At 43.7% G+C, this 17,424-nt stretch overlaps 1 protein-coding gene across 11 annotated transcripts in view; it reads left to right on the forward strand.

Annotated features, from left to right (window-relative positions):
* The window catches only part of DLGAP1 (DLG associated protein 1), a 511,134-nt gene that overhangs the window by 425,852 nt on the left and 67,858 nt on the right, over positions 1 to 17,424 (forward strand). For 7 of the 11 annotated variants that reach the window (XM_056138347.1, XM_056138348.1, XM_056138351.1 and 4 more), the window contains one exon: positions 7,292 to 7,665. In XM_056138347.1, the coding sequence (XP_055994322.1) occupies positions 7,292 to 7,665 (374 nt within the window). The remainder of the gene's footprint in view (positions 1 to 7,291; positions 7,666 to 17,424) is intronic. The other 4 variants (XM_056138349.1, XM_056138350.1, XM_056138357.1 and 1 more) reach the window with 1 other exon arrangement.

Raw genomic sequence — 17,424 nt, forward strand, 5'->3', positions numbered from 1 at the left:
TCTGCCCTGTGGGCAGGCTACATTCGATAGCCTGCAAGTTTGTCCAAAGTAGGAATGAGATAATAAGATGTCATAAAAAGATGTCCTGATAAGATGTCGCGCGGCCGCATTTGCAGCCGCGCGGTTCCAGGAGCTGAATTTTATAGTCTCTGAGTCTTGGCCGCTGATGGGATTACATGGCGCCAGGGGGCCAGGTGGTGGGTGTGACCCCCGCCTACTGGAATTTGGAGGATCTGGGTGGAGGATGCTCGACTCCAATCCGAGTAGGCTTGGAGATCTCGGCCCTGGAACCCGCGTGGCTTTGTCCCTCTGCCAGTACCTTCATGTGTGCGGAGAGTGGTCTCAGCATGGTGGTGGCTGGTCCTGGAGGTCTTTGGCTGCCGGAGCCCTGGTTGGGGCGGGGAGGAAAGCTCAACCCGCTCTCCTCCAACGGGCCCCGGCGAGGAGCCGAATAATATGATTGAAAATAAAGTCACTGGGGGCCAGAGCAACATTACAGCAAGTAGGGTGCTTGGCTTGCACTTAGCCAACCCGGGTTCAATCCCAGCAGCCCATAGAGTCCCCCAAGCTCTCCAGGAGTAACCCTAAGCATAGAGCCAGGAGTGAGTCACTGAAATTGAAATCCAGTCATACTTTTATTAATGGATAGAAGGGCTTGCATCAACTTTGAGCTCTGATGGCACGTCATCAGTACCCAGAAAAGTCGGGGACAAGAGAAAGAAGTCATTGTATTTGAAATGATCAAATAGGCAAAAGAAAGAGCAAAAGAAAGCAAAAATCATGATTAAAAGTATCATTTCTTTTTGTTTGTTTTGGGCCATACTCGGCTGTCCTCAGGGCTTATTCCTGGCTCTGTGCTCAGGGATCAGATCTAATGCTAAGGGGACTCTATACCAGAGATTAAACTGGAAGCAGCTTTGTGAAAAGGCAAAAAGCTGTACTATTTCCAGGCCCCAGCACTAGTATTTTAAAATCAACCATCCTGTCTGTCAATTCCATTTGGTTTGGGACCATACCTGATAGTGCTCAGGGACCTCTCCTAGCAGTCTAATAGCAGGGGGACTATTATACTACTAGGCATTGGGAGCCTGAACTATTAGGTATTGAACCAGAACCTCCCACGTGACAAACATGCTCAGTGCATTGAACTCCAACCACTCCTAAATCAACCTTTCTGAGAATGTTGCTTTCAAAAAATAGTGTGTCACTTACTGGATATAAGTCAATCATTTTCTCTTCTGTCTCAACCAGACAAGATTTATTAACTAATGTTTCACTGTTTTTGAGCCTTGCTCTATCATGTGCTTCTGTCATACAGATCTCATTGAATTCTAAGTCATTACTGGTGCTGAATCATGATCAGTGTAGTACTGTTCTCCCGTTGTTCATCGATTTGCTTGAGCGGGCACCAGTAACGTCTCCATTGTGAGACTTGTTGTTACTGTTTTGGCATATCAAATATGCTACGGGTAGCTTGCCAGGCTCTGACGTGCGGGCAGGATACTCTCGGTAGCTTGCTGGGCTCTCTGAGAAGGATGGAGGAATCAAAACTGGGTTGGCCTCGTGCAAGGCAAACACCCTACCCGCTGTGATATCACTCCAGCCCATCATGACCACAGAATTAGGTAAAAGGTAAAGGTAAAGGCCCTCCCGTTGATCGTCGATTTGCTCGAGCGGGCCCAGTAACGTCTCCATTGGAGACTTTGTTGTTACTGTGTCTGGCATATCGAATACTCTTGGTAGCTTGCTGGGCTCTCCGAGAGGGGCGGAGGAATCGAACTCGGGTCGCCATGTTGGCTGCTTGTAAGGCGAACGCCCTACCGCTATGCTATCACTCCAGCCCACAGAATTGAAAAACAAAAATTGCCTTCAGAGATATGAAAAGGCTTAAAGTTTTGCCTGTCAATGTAGGGAACACACTGATTCTGGAAAGAAATTGGCAGGGGTTGGGGGCAGTTAAGTGTAGGCCAACTAGGATGCCTCAAATGCCAAATAATTGTGCATGAGGGAAGAGATTAGTGGGAAGTGTGTCCTGTGTCCTCTCATCTCCTTCAAAAGACTACAAGGTGGTGGGAAACATACACTGGTGAAGAGATGGGTGTTGAAACATTATATGACTGAAACCCAATCATGAACGACCTTGTAATTGTGTACCTTACCGGGATTCAATTAAAAATAAATAAATAAATAATTTTAGGTAGCAAAGGGGAATTGAGCCATAGTATAGCAGTAAAGTACTGGTGCACATGGCCTACCAAGGGTTTGATCCCTAGCATCTCATAAAGTCCTCTGACTGCTCGGCATGATCCCTGAGAACAGAGCCAGGAGTAAGCCCTGAGAACCACTGGGTGTGGCCCCAGAAAAAACACAAACCAAAGATGGCAACAAGGGGCTGGAGACATAGTACAGAGGGGAAGGTATTTCTTTCTTTCTTTCTTTTTTTTTAAATTTATTTCTTTATTGAATCACTGTGGGAAAAGTTACAGAGCTTTCGGGTTTAGGTCTCAGTCATGTAAATATCAAACACATTTCCCTTTACCAATACTTATTTTTGACCGCGAACCCCAATAGAACCCCACCTCCCACCCCTCCCAATTCCTGTGAGGCAGATGAGTTCTAGTTAATACTCTATCTACTTTGACTAGATACATTGTTTTGATAGAAGATGCACAATTATTGTTTAAAGTTTACGACCCCCCCCCCCCCAATCAGACATGCTGAAACAGCGTTGTGAAATGATTTGCTTTCTACAACTTGGTTTAAGAATAAAATGATGGTTTTAGATTTCTGCTATTTTACTTATTGACCCTGGAAGAATTTCTATTAAAAGTTAGATAGTTAAGAGATTGGTTTCTGTGCTCTGGAGTCATGGCCGTGCTGGAGAGCCGCTCGTTGGGGGCAGCTGGCGACCTCCGTCGGGCGTGAAGGACGGCCCATTACGCCCCCCTTCCCATGAGGCCCCTGCCGCTCCCACCACCCCCGGCTCTCAAACCTGCTGTCCACAAGGCTCCTGTGCGGCCGCCATCTTTCTTTCCAGAGAGGAGCAGGTGAGCGGGACAACACCCTTTCCCCTCCGGGCAGGCATACTGGCGCGTTTAACACATAGTCCATTTGCTTTTCTGCTCCAAGCGGCTGGTTCTCTGTGCTAAGTCCTTGTGCCTCCGGGGCCGTGGCCGTGCCAGAGAACTGCTCGTGGGGGCAGCTGGCGACCTCGGTCGGGAGTGAAGGACAGCCCAATACGCCCCCCTGGGGAAGGTATTTCATGGCACATGGTCAACTGATGCTTGACCCCCAGCACTCCATGATTCCCTGAGTTCTACCAGGAGTGATTCCTGAGCACAGGGCTAGGATACTGAATACTTCCGGATATGGCCTTAAAACCATGCAATAATAAAAGACATTGAAAGATTTGAATTAATTTTAAAATTCCAACTTAATGGCAGATCAATGGTACTTCTTTGAGTCTGACTAGCATAGCTGTCTCAAATTTTAAATGTATAACAGGGCCCTCATACAAAACACCATCATCAAAGTTTCCTGACTTCTGTTTGGATCCCAAGTTCATTCCTTTTTTTTCTCCCCTGACCACTGTGGGTGGTGCTCAGGACTTGCTCCTGGCTCTGTACTCAGGAATTACTCCTAGCAAGCTCAGGGAACTAATGGGATGTCAGGAATTGAACTCGGGTTGGCTGCATGCAAGGCAAGCGCCCTATCCACTGTACTATCGCTCCAACAACTGGATCCCAATTTCAAAGTAAGACGATAGCAAACATTTTTTCTGGCATTCCCAGCCACTAGGAGGCCATGTCATCATGCTGTCCTAGTGGATTCTGACTTCACAACCCCTGTACTTCAAGTCCTGGTTGAGTAGAACATTTAGTTAGCCCTATTCAATTGGAAGAGGAGCTGACAGCAGCCTTGAGATGGCTCCAAATTACAGTTTGGGGGTGGGGGGGTGGGGGGGTAGAATGTCCCTAAGTCTTGTTGTTTTGTTGGACAAAAATGTATTACACTTGGGGCCAGAGAGATAGTACAGTAGGTAAGTCACTTGCCCTGAACACAGCCAACCTGAGTTCAATCCTTAGCCATAGGTTCCCCCAAGCTTCACGAGGAGTAAGCCATAAGCACTGTCAGGTATGGTCCTGAAAGAAATAAAAAAAAAAATTCCCACACAGCATAGAAGGATTTTTTTTTTACCATAAAACACAGTAAATAAAATAAAGCTTTACAATCAAGAGCCACCTAGGGATAATTTTTGAGAAATCTGTTTCTCACCAAGTGTAATCACACAAATCCAGGCTCTGTGGTACACCTTTTGGGAAGAACTGGGGTGGGGTAGGGGTTAAGACTGACCATTGTCCCCAATTCAAACCTTCCTGATAAGCAGGAGGTAACTGTGTGTTGATTATGGTGCAAGAAACTAGAAATCAGCTGAAAAATCAACAGTGTGTGCTGGTGAGTTGCTCATTGTGGAGCACTCTTGTGCTGTGGGAGAATCTCTGAGCTGACACAGTTCTGGTGCTACTCCTGGCTCTGCATGACCATAAGGACCTCTTGTTGCCTCTCAGGGTCACATGCTGCTGTGCTGTGTCTACAGGCTAACATGCAAGCTTCATACAATAACCAGACAGGGAAGGAAGGGGTGTGCCTCTGCCTGTCGTCCATCCGGGTAACAGAACTGGCTCCAGTTTGCATTATTCATATTCACACCCCTCCTCCTCACACATAGAATATTGTAATGTGACATCTGTGTGCTTTTCTCTTCCTTCATCTCTCACACAAACCCTGGGAAATAGCCACACATTTATGTCCCTCTCTTATGAAGAAGGAAATGACTCTGAGTCACAAGGCAGTGTCATGCGATCCTTCTGTTTACTGTTCATAATGGGATGCTTCCTTTAAGTGGCCTCAGGAAACATACGAAATATTGAAGCAAGTTGTTCATTCAGGGGCATGGCCAGAGTATAGCTAGAACCTGGGGAACAAACTGGAATTGTGTGGCCAGAACCAGTTGATTTGGTGTCACAGTAATGATGCCAGCTTGTCAGCTGTCAGTGGAAAAGACTTGGGGTGGGAGGAGGGTGTGGAGGGAAGCAAGGAAAACAATAGTTAGAATGATTTTATTTTTAAAGACTGAGCAAAAGTCTTTGGAAAGCAGGTTAAGGAATTGTTCTCCACTGGCAGGGAGTTTCCACTTGGAAACTCCATAATTCTTTCTGATCTGTATTTTCCTACATCAAGCCCCACCAATGGAAAGCCAAAACCTTATGTGTAAAACTTCAAGGCCCTCAGGATCAGAAGCAGAGGGTTGGAGAGAGGCTAGAAGTGTCTTCTCCTGAAACCTCAGGAAGGGCCAGTACTCAATGACAGAGTCCTAGGAGGCCTCAGGCAAAAAAGGGAATGTTCCATTTGCCCTGAAGGACAAATCTTAGAGAGTAGGTTCATATGCTCTCTCTGTCTCTCAGTCTCTCTCACTCTCTCTCTCTCTCTCTCTCTCAGTCTCTCTCTCTCTCTGTCTGTCTCTCTTGCAAACACACAGATTTTTAAATGTTGTGTGTGTGTATGTGTATGTGTGCATGTGTGTGTTGTTGGCATCACCAGGGATTGAACTCACTCATGAGAGGCCCCATGAATGGGCCCCAACCCCAGTCCCTAAGTTTATTTATTTAAACCAATATGATTTACAAGTTCACATTACTGTTAATTGTATGGTTTCATGACTACAGTATTCACACCGTACTCCCCTCCAGAGCATCTGCCTCCCTCCATCATTGTCTAAGAATTCCTGTTACCTTCTTTACCCCAACACTCCACTTCTTGCCAAAATTCACTGCCGTGGTAAGCTCAGTTCTGTAGACCAGTTCTTAGATTCTGCTGCTCTTGGCCTTTTGTTATTCCCCTACGATGCTTCTTTATTTGACACATGAGAGAGTCCACTGTTTCTGTCTCTCCCCTTTTGGCTACCTTCACTCAGTATGATACCCTCCAGATCTATCCATGTCATGATAAATTGCATGAGTTTTTTTTATATAAAGGTAAAGGTAAAAGGTAAAGGCCCTCCCGTTGATCGTCGATTTGCTCGAGCGGGCCCAGTAACGTCTCCATTGGAGACTTTGTTGTCACTGTCTCTGGCATATCGAATACTCTCGGTAGCTTGCCGGGCTCTCCGAGAGGGGCGGAGGAATCGAACTCGGGTCGGCCATGTTGGCCGCTTGTAAGGCAAATGCCCTACCACTGTGCTATAGCTGAGTAGTATTCCATTGTGTATATATACCTTAGTCACTTTATCCAGTCATCCATTCCTGGACACTTGAAAGCTTGTTTTAGACTCCAGCTTCCATAAATAGTGCTGCAATGGACATAAAAGCACAAATGTCTTTTCTGATTGGAGTTTGGGACCTGTATGGGTAATTATCAGAAGTGGAATTGCTAGGCCATATGAAAACTCAATTCCTTGTTCTTTTGAGAAATGTCCATATTGCATTCCAAAAAGATTGAACCAGTCCACATTCCCACAGTAATGGAGGAGGGACCCTTTTCCCCACAGCCACACCAGCACTGGTTGATCCTGTTTATTTTCACTTTGTAACAAGACACTTTGCTTCGTGTGCTACCACTCAGTACATTTGCTCAGAAACAACAAAACATAACAAATGTTTATGTAGTGAGAACCTGTCTAGAAAGGGAGAGAGGGATGGAGCTGTTGAGAAAAGCGAGTCAGAGATCCCAGGAAACTCAGGGGCTGGATTCCTTCCCAAACACCTCTCACAGTTCCTGGGATTTAAGCATACACACAATTTTTCCTTCTTTCTTTCTTTCCCCAGTGTTTATTATTAACCACCAGAATCTTCTCTAATGAGTGACTTTGTTTAACATAGACTGTATTTAATATCTTTCTGAGAGGCCTGAGATTGCTTGATCTTATCCATGTGGATTGGTTACCTCAGGCTAGAACACTGTTGCCGGGAAGATTTCTACAATGACTAATCATGTCTAGTCTATGTGGAATCAACATTAATTTCCATTTCTGAAACTTCCATGTCAAGACGTGGTGTTATCCAGTCTTTGTTTCCCTCAATCTTAGCAGTGTGGGGGGTCTCAGGGGAGGTTAATCTCTTCACTCGAAGCTGACCCCCCAGACACAGGGATGTCACTCTCTCAGCTAACCTATTCTCATGTTAAATGTCTTTGTGTGTTTCGTGTGCCCTAATTTCCAATGGATGTCAGTTATGGTATCAGAAATGAACACCCATGCAGAAATCACAGTGTCTTTGTTCTCACTGTCTTCCAGTGTCATCTTGCATTACAACATATAAGAAGACACCACCTCCAGTCCCACCCAGAACTACCACGAAACCTTTCATTTCTATCACAGCCCAGAGCAGCACAGAGTCTGCCCAGGATGCCTACATGGACGGACAAGGCCAGCGAGGAGATATTATCAGCCAGTCCGGACTGAGCAACTCCACGGAGAGCCTGGACAGTATGAAGGCTCTGACCGCCGCCATCGAAGCTGCAAACGCCCAGATCCACGGCCCTGCCAGTCAACACATGGGCAACAACCCTGCCACTGTCACCACTACGACCACCATAGCTACCGTCACCACCGAGGACAAGAAGAAGGATCACTTTAAGAAGAACCGATGCCTGTCTATCGGGATACAGGTAACAGCCTCCCTTTTTGACCTTTACAATAGGAACCCCAAAGTAAGAAATGCAAAGTCCTCCAACACATGCCAGAGGATTTTATTACCTTGTCATGTTAGGTGCTACCACTGTGTGTCGAAACCAGCTCTTCCAAGTCTTGACTGACTCCCTATGATTGTTAAATGTGATTTTTAAGACATTCTGAAGGTATGATCTTTATTAACAATTTTCTCTCTCCCTAAACTGAATGTTGGCTTAAAGAATAAGATAATTAGATCAATTCAAACACAATCATATCTAAACTACCTTCAGCTCCTCATTTTGATTTTTGATTCTCAAACACGAAGCGGATGTCCAGGAATCATGGTGATTATCTGGTTGCATTATGGTGGGTTCAGCATCACTGAGTAACTGTGTGAGAACAAAACTGTGAATCACTTCTCATAGATGTGGGAGTGGGGGAGCAAGACCAGAGTGATTGATAGTGTGGAAAGTAATAATTCTCAAGCACAGCATCATGGGGAAAGAATGTGCAGCCATTTCAGTGTAATTGTTGTCTATTTAACCATGCATTTCATAGAAACGGTAGATAATACAGCAGATCGCTCAGTTCATTTCACTATTTTCTGCTTCTCAAAGATAAGATCAGACTAATTCTTGTTGCTTTAAAATTTTTCTTTTAAATCTGTGCAGCCCGGTTACCCTGCCAGAAAATTCCTTCTCTCGATGAAGAAGAGCTATTCCTTGCCACCATCTCTGTAATGCCCCATCATTCAGCAGGTGCCCTTTGGATAATAACTTCCTGACGTGGGAGCCAGTAAATCTGTCCACACTGAACTAAGACTGAGGCACATTTTCAAGCCGGATCCAGGGTACATTTTCACAACAGTGATGCATGCTCACTGTCATTTTGCAAAGCCCATGTTGAAGGGCAGTTACACTTTCTCTACAAGCTATGAGTCAAATGCTTTTTTGTAACCTGCGGGTTGACATAGCACAAGTTGTCAAGTGTCCTCAAAGAACCTGTGTCTCTCTCTGGTGCTCAGGACTATACACAGCAGGAGTCATGGGCCCTAAGCCAACATCCACCCACCTGCAGGAAGCAGCTCCCTCCCCACATCTGCAGGATTTAGAGGAGGAGGAAGAGCAGAGGTCAATTCTCTGTGTGGTCCCCAGAAAATCACTTCGTCTTTCTGAGCCTGTTTCCTCACTGATCTCTCACAGGATTATTTTAAGGATTGGGTTTATAAACATCAACCCCTCTGGGCCGGAGATATAGCAGAATGGGTAAGGCACTGACCTTGTACATGACTGCCCAGGTTCAGTCCCTTGTACCCCATATGATCCCTAACCACAGCTGAGTGTGGCCCAGGCCACCCATGGCCCCCCAAATTCACTTTTTTAAAAAATAAGGGTATGGAGTTCCCATTTGGGATTATTCAAAACAAAACAAGATTTATGGGAGCAGATGATGGCACCAAAATGTACCTGTAGTTAATGTCCCTGGAACTGTACACTCAAAGATAGTTAAAATGGAAATTTTCGTAACATGTATTTTACCACCAAAACAAAATGAAACTACTTTCCTGTACTTTTTCTGTACTGCTACCAACTACTTATGGCACACAATTGGCATCCATACACAGAAATGTTTGTTTTCTTCTACTGTGTGTGTGTGTGTTGTGTCGTTTTTGAGCCACACCCTGCAGTGCTAGAAGATAACAAGGTGCCAAGTACCACTGATCTGGCCTCTCCTCTGTTTTTTTTTTTCTTTTTTTATTAGTGAAACACCATGAGGTACAGTTACAGGCTTACAAATTTTGTGCTTGGGTTTCAGTTATACAATGATCAAGCACCCATCCCTCCACCAGTGCCCGTCATCCATCACCACGGGTCCCAGCATCCCCCCCCATCCTCCCTGTCCCATCCTGCCTCTGTGGCAGGCTATTCCCCCTTGTTCTCTCTCTCTTCTTTTGGGTACTGTGTTTTGCAAGAGAGGCATTGAGTGGCAATCATGTTTGGTCTATAGACTACTTTTAGCATGCTTCTCCCACCCTGGGAGGGTCCTCACAACACCCTTCATTTGGTGGTCTCTTCTCTATCTGAGCTTTCTTTTCACCTAGAACGTGTGGCTGGCCTCCAAGTCATGGAGCTGGATCCTCCACAAATCTTTTCTTACTTTTATTTAAAAACAACTTTTCAGGGCCCAAGCATTAGGACAGGAGGAAGGGCATTTCCTTTGTACACAGCTGACCCAGGTTCAATTACTGGAAAATCATATCGTTTAAAGGACACCGTTTTAAAAATTGACTGATGAGGGGCTGGAGTGACAGTACAACAGCTAGGGCATTTGCCTTGCATGTGGCTCACCTGGGTTCCACCTCAGCATCCCATATTGATCCCCTAATTACCAGGAGTAATTCCTGAGTGCAAAACCAGGAGTAACCCCTGACAACAGCTAGGTGCCCCCCCGCAATTTGCTGATACAAAATATGTAAAGCTCAAAGTATAGTGCCTGGCATGACAGGTATTTAAAAATAAAAAAATATCACATTTAGTTGTTGTTGTTGTTGTTGTTATTATTATTATTGAAAGACCATGATTGATCAAATACACTGAAAGTTTTTTGTTTTGTATTTTTTGGTTTTGGGGACCACACCCAGTGGTACTCAGGGGTTACTCCTAATTCTGTGCTCAGGGATTACTCCTGGCAGGGTTCAGGGTATGTAGTGCTGAGAATTGAACCTGGGTCAAGTGCATGCAAGCAAGCACCTTCCCTGCCATACTCTCTGACCCTACATTGTATTACTTACCTATACTTTTTAATTTTTTTCAGGAATTAATAACCAACATCTTCCTTCCTTCCTTCTTTCCTCCCTCCCTCCCTTCCTTCCTTCTTTCCTTTCCTCCCTCTTTCCTTTCCTCTCTTCTTCCCTCCCTTCCTCCTCCCCTCCCTCTGTCCTTCCTTGCCTCCCTCCCTCCCTCCCTCCCTCCCTCCTCCCTTCTTCCTTCCTTCCTTCCTTCCTTCCTTCCTTCCTTCCTTCCTTCCTTCCTTCCTTCCTTCCTTCCTCTCTCCCTCCCTCCCTCCCTGCCTCCCTGCCTCCCTGCCTCCCTGCCTTCCCTCCTTACTTCCTTCTCTCTTTTTTTTAAAATAAGGACAATACCAGGAGGCCTAGGGCTCTTCCTGTGGATGTTTGTCCTGTCAGTACAGACCCTACAGTGTGGTTCTGGGTTGTCACTAGGGAGAAACCCACAGATCCTGGGGTCAAGGACAAGCAGTGATGGGGATCTAACTCAGGAATTCAAACATGCTAGGCAGGTGCTCTAATGCTTGAGTTATCTCTCAGCCCCTATGATTTTAACCAAAAAATATTAAAAAGGTCCAGAGAGATAGTACAAGGATCAGGATGGAGTACAAGACTCCATCCCTGGCACCCCATGTGGTCCCCTGAGTCCCATCAGGAGTGATCCCTGAGCACAGAGCTACTGCCGAGTGTAGCCCAAAGATAAAGCAAGACAAAAGGATGAAAAACATCCGCAGACACAGTTTAGTGCTCAAGTACATGCCTGGCATGTATGCAGTTCTGAGTTTTATCCTGATATCATGTGGTCTCCAGAACTGAGAACCATCAGGAGTGTCCTTGTTTAAAAAAGGAAAGCTTGAAAGTTTTCCTCATAAACTAAGATTATCATGGCTACTATATGACAGAAGTAGAGTTTTTCAATATTTGGGTCTAAGTGAATTGGTGAAAGTGATACTGACAAATTTACATACAATGGCTAAAACTTAGAAGATGGCAACACTGGCAATATTTTGGACCAAGACTTATTTTGGATTTGAGTAAGTAACACTGCAAAATACAGTTCCCTCATTCTCATATAACTTTGTTTTTCCTTACCTTTAGGACCATGTTTTCCTTTGTGTGTGTGTTGGGGGGGTGGGGGGGACGGAGGGGGTGGGGGTGGGTGTTAGCCACATTGGTGATGCTCAGGGCTTACTCCTTCCTCTGTGCTCAGAGATCACTTCTGGTGGCCCCATTGGAGGACCATATGGAGTACCAGGGATCTAACCCAGATCAGTCACATGGAAGGAAGCTCCCTACCTGCTGTACTATCATTCCAGCCCCAGATCATGTTCCTTTGAAGGAAATTTCCGTGGTTAGTTCTGTACTACCCCTACTTTGGCTTTTCCTAAGCATTTTTAGTTTATGTGAAAGTAGCCATATGGACTCAATTAGATCCTAACTCAGGAAAACAGAAGCTTTAAGACATTCTTGTCTTAGAATGAGGCAGCTAAATATACAAAACTGGTTCAACAGGCACGGGGGAACTGAGAGCAACAAAAGGATGCAGTAAGCATTTACCTCTCCTTGGGCAAGGATTGGAAAAGGGTGTGTTCAGCAGTATTTAGAACTCAGAATTCAGAGGAAAGGCTCCACTATAGCCAGTCGTGTATATAGACAGGAAGGTGTGATCTGATGGTGCTGAATCGTCTGAGAGTAGCTGGTGTCCAGGATGCTGGGCTCACAAGGGTTGGAGCCAGAGTGGCCCTCATATTTTGAAGTGATGCCAGCAGAAGGTGGAAACAGGAAGTTCCTTCCCTCCTCCCACCATTCTTTGTTAAAAAATAACTGGAAGCCAGCCAGCAAGGAAACCTGGGAAATGTAGTTTGGAGTTCTGACCCCCACTATGCCTGAGAACAGATGGGTTCTAGGACAAAGCTTGTCTTAGAGCTGCCAGCAAGAAGTGGCCAGAACAAGACACTTTATCTGATCAATAAATAAACGTGCTATTTAAAAATGTCTGAAATAGAGGATGAGTATGTGTAGCCCTGACACCTATGTTCTTCTAGTGGAATGTCTCGTAGTGTTAATTTTGAGTCTAGAATATTTACATAATAAAGATATGTAACATATGCTTTATGTAATATAATTTCAAAGTCATGTCAGTACTTTATCTGTTCTTCCCCGCCCCCTGCCCCCGGTTTCTTTTGCTGAGCTGGTGTTAGGGAGGGAGCACTTGTTTTCTTTGAGTTTGGTTATATATCTGCTAAGATGTTAAGGGTAGCATTAAAATAGATATTGTTTTTCCCTTAAGATTGAAAACAAGTAATTTATGCACACAGCATTCTTAGTAGTCTTGGAAAATACTTATAGTATACCCTAAAGGCAATCAGAATAAAGCATACAATTCCCATTTATTTCTACTTCTGTCCCCCAAATATGGCCATTGGTGGGTTTGGGTTGCACTGTCTTTTAGTTTCTCAAAAATAACTTCAACTGCATTTAAGTTTAATACACTAGCTTTAGAGCCTAATCTCTCCCTCTCCAGGTATTGGATTGTTTTCTTTTGGTTTTTCTGGTTTGGGCCACATTGAGTATTGCTCAGGGCTTCCTCTTGGCTCTGCACTCAGTGATCACTCCTGGCAGGGCTCAGGGGACCTAGGCAGTGCCAGCAATTAAATTCAGGTTGGCAGTGTATAAAGCAAGAGCCTTACCTGCTGTGCCATCTCTCCAGTCCCACTTTCTTATGTTTTAATTAAAGAGAATAAAATGTGTATTTCAGATTGCAGTCCTGGTAAAGGTAAAGGTAAAGGCCCTCCCGTTGATCGTCGATTTGCTCGAGCGGGCCCAGTAACGTCTCCATTGGAGACTTTGTTGTTACTGTGTTTGGCATATCGAATACTCTCGGTAGCTTGCCGGGCTCTCCGAGAGGGGCGGAGGAATCGAACTCGGGTCGGCCATGTTGGCCGCTTGCAAGGCGAACGCCCTACCCGCTGTGCTATGGCTCTAGTCCTGAAATTTACTTATTCCTTTCATACCTGTCCAAGTGACCAAGTGACCAATTTTATAGCCTATGTAAAGAGGTTAGTCCAACAGCAAATGGCAAAACTTGTCTCTAGGAATTTGAATGAACTTTTTTAGAGCAGTTGAAACCAAATAAGTGGTTGCCATGATTTGAATGAGAAATCAAAGGTCACACTAAAAGGTCACATAAAAAGACTGGAGAGATAGCACGGAGGTTAAGGCACTTGTCTTTCACATGACTGCCCCATGGTACTGGTTTAAGTCCTCACACCACAGTATATGGTTCCCCAAGCACTACCAAGTGTGGCCCCTGGGTGCAGCTGGGTTCTGGTCTCCCCCCCAACTCCCAAAATCACATTAACCATCAACTTTGATTAATGATCAATTGACTTAAACCAGTAAGGAAAACTGTGGAAATAGTATTGTTGAAGGGTCTCTTCCCAACTAGAAATTTTGTAACTGTTTTATATTGCACAATTTTGGCAGGAATCCTGCTACGTCAGTTTAGCCAGAATCTGACCCCCATGTCTGAGAACCCAGTATCTGATGGCTTCCTTGTCTTCTATCTTCCCCCAGGTGATAACTGGTCATTCTAGCCTGTCTTCCGCAAGAATCCTGTTAGGTTAGTTGGGCAAGAATCTGCCCCACCCCCATCCCCCCTTGCCTCTCTGTTTTCTCTTAGTAATTTATCACTCAGCAATCTCCCTGTCCCTGTTCCTTAGTTGTAAGTGCTACTCTTCGATATCTTTAAAGTGGAGCTCGTTTTTTTTCTCTGTAATACAAATTTAAATTTGTATAGTCCTACATCTGGTCTATACAAATTTAAATTTGTATAGTCCTACATCTGGTCCTCAGCCTCCCCCTTGACAATAAGTAATAGAAGGTAGGAATTTCTAATAATGAACATAGGTAAAGGTAAAGGTAAAGGCCCTCCCGTTGATCGTCGATTTGCTCGAGCGGGCCCAGTAACGTCTCCATTGGAGACTTTGTTGTTACTGTGTTTGGCATATCGAATACTCTCGGTAGCTTGCCGAGCTCTCCATAGAGACAAATTTATCAGGAAAAAATATACAGAGAAGTAGTGATAGTAACTAAAATTAAATCGATAAATTAAACCAAAATTGTTTCTTTGAAAAGACCAAATAAATACACAAGTCCGATTGAGAAAAAGAGAAAATATTAATCAGCTATATTAGAGTTGAGGAAAATCTTTTAAAAATTGCTTTGAGATTTTTATAATAGCTTCATATTAATAAATTGTAAAGTTCAGATGAAATAAGCATGCATATAATGACTAATACAAATACAAGTTATAAAATGTGGGGAGGAAATAGCCAGAGAGTAATTTGCAAAATATGTATATGTACACATGCACACACACACATACGTAAACCCACATTTTTATATAGACTACAAAATGATATGAACTTAAAAAATTTTGCAGGTAAGTTTTCCTCAGCATTCAAGCAAGTAATTTCTAAGTATTTAATATTAGATAATATAAGATAAAAAGTCAAGATGCATTTTTATTTTATCAAAAAAATGTAAGTCTGATTCCCAAAATTGAAAGAACACAGGGAAAAGAATTGTAGTCAAATATACTTATTGGGATGAAGTATAAAGTTTGAAGCATTTATGTTGCACACAGCTGACCTTGGTTCAGTCCTCTGAGCACTAAGCCCTGAGCACAGCCACGTATGACAACAAAACAAAACAAAAGGATACTTTATAGATGTAAAAAAAACCTATCTTAGCAACTTTTGGATAATTGATCTAAATACATCCATATTAAAATGACTACATTAGTTAACATGGTTATAATAGTGTTAATGTTTATGGTTCTGATTTAGAATTACTGCTGCATCTCACCACCACAGATCCTCCACCAGCGTCTTTATATTGCTTCCAGTCAACACCTTTTCTACCTGCTTGGTAATCTCAGTTTTATAATCCAAGGCCAAGGTTTGTCATCGTTAGATAATGTCTATTCCCTTGTTTTCTTTATCTATATACTGAAGATAAGTGAGATCATTTGGTATTTGTCCTTCTCCCTCTCACTAATTTTGCTTACCATGATGCCCTCAACTGCCATCCAAGTTGCAGCGAACTGTAAGATTCTTTCTTCATTGTTCCTGCCTAGTAATCTGTTTTGTATGTACACCACAGTTTGTTTTTTCATTCATCAGTCATCAGTCAGACATATGCATCGTTTCAATATCCTAGCTATTGTACTAAGCTCAGCAATGAGTACAGGTGGGCATATATCTTTTCTAGTTTGTGTTTTTGTATTTTGCAGCTAGATGTCCAGAGGTAGGTTATGTGGAAGCTCTGTTCTCACTTTTTTGAGATGCCTCCATTTTCCTTAGAGTCTGAAGCAGTCGACATTCTCACCAACAGTGGATGATAGTTTCTTTCTCACCATAACCCCACCAGCACAGGTAGCATGTGACATAATATCAGTTTGTCGTTTTGTTTTATATTTCCCTGATAATGAGTGACAAATACTTTTTTATATGCCTACTGGCATCTGTATGCCCTCCTTCTGCAAATGTCTTCTCATCCTCTTTTCCACAGTTTTTTTGTTTCTTCTTCTTTTTTTTTTTCTTTTTCGGTCACACCTGGTGATGCACAGGGGTTACTCCTGACTCTGCACTCAGGAATTACTCCTGGCGGTGCTCAGGGGACCATATGGGATGCTGGGAATCGAACCCGGGTCATCCATATGCAAGGCAAATGCCTTACCCACTGTGCTATTGCTCCAGCCCCATCTCTTTCACAGTTTTTGATGGGGTTATTAATTTGCTGTTATTGAGCTTTGCTAGTGGTTTATTTGTCTTTAATATTTGCCCTTTATCTATTGTATTGTATGTGACTATTTCCCCATCAAACAGGGTATCTTTTATTTTAGCCTGTTCTTTTTCCATGTAATACCTTTTTAAATTTGATGGGATCTATTTATTTTTGTTTTGTATTTGTTTTCTTTGTCAGTGGAGTCAAATCATTGAAGACACCTCTGAGGTCTGTATTCTGAAGAGTTCGGCCTTTCCTCAGTGTATTTATGGATTGTGTTCTAATCCTTTTTGTTTGTTTGTTCGGGGTCCATGTCCAGTGATGCTCAGGAGTTACTCCTGGCTCTGTGCTCAGAGATCACTCCAGCTGGTGCTTGGGTGACTATGTGGAATGTCAGAGATCTAACCCGGCTCTAGCTTGTGCGAGACAAGCACTCTACCCATTGTACTATCTCTCCAGTCTACTGTTGTAATCCTTTAAGAAAATTATTTTATGAAGTAGTTCCTGATAAGCTACCCGTGGCGTATTTGACATGCAAATAACAGTAATAATAGGGGCTGGAGCAATAGCCCAGTGGGTAGGACATTTGCCTTGCCTTGCCAAACAACCCGGGTTTGATTCCCAGCATCCCATATGGTCCTCTGAGCACTGCCAGGGGTAATTCCTGAGCACAGAGCCAGGAGTAACCCCTGTGCATCGCTGGGTGTGACCCAAAATGCAAAAAAAACCAAAAAAAAAACAAAAAAAAGCCCAGTAGCAATAACAAGTCTCATTCCACTGACCCTAAAAGAGCCTCCAACATGGCAGTATTGGGAAGGATGAGTAAGAAGAGACTACTGAAATCTCAGGGCTGGGATGAATGGAGACGTTACTGGTGCCTGCTCAAGCAAATCAATGAACAACAGGATGACAGTGATACAATGATACAGTGATAAAGTAGTTCACAATATTTGATTACATTTAATATTCAAAACCAATCCCACCACCATTACACCTTCCCACCACCGTATTTCGAGTGCTTCCATTCTGAACCCCAATCCCTGCCCAAAGTAGAATTGAAAACCACTGAAAATGCTACAAAAGGTATCCTTATAGGGAAGAGTGTGAAGATTGTTGTATTTCACCCAAGGGTCATTAAGCTCTTCTATAAGAGATCACTGACATTTTGTTAAAGGTTGAG

Source organism: Sorex fumeus, unplaced genomic scaffold (assembly GCF_029834395.1).
Source record: "Sorex fumeus unplaced genomic scaffold, SorFum_2.1 ptg000128l, whole genome shotgun sequence".
Lineage (NCBI taxonomy): Eukaryota > Metazoa > Chordata > Mammalia > Eulipotyphla > Soricidae > Sorex > Sorex fumeus.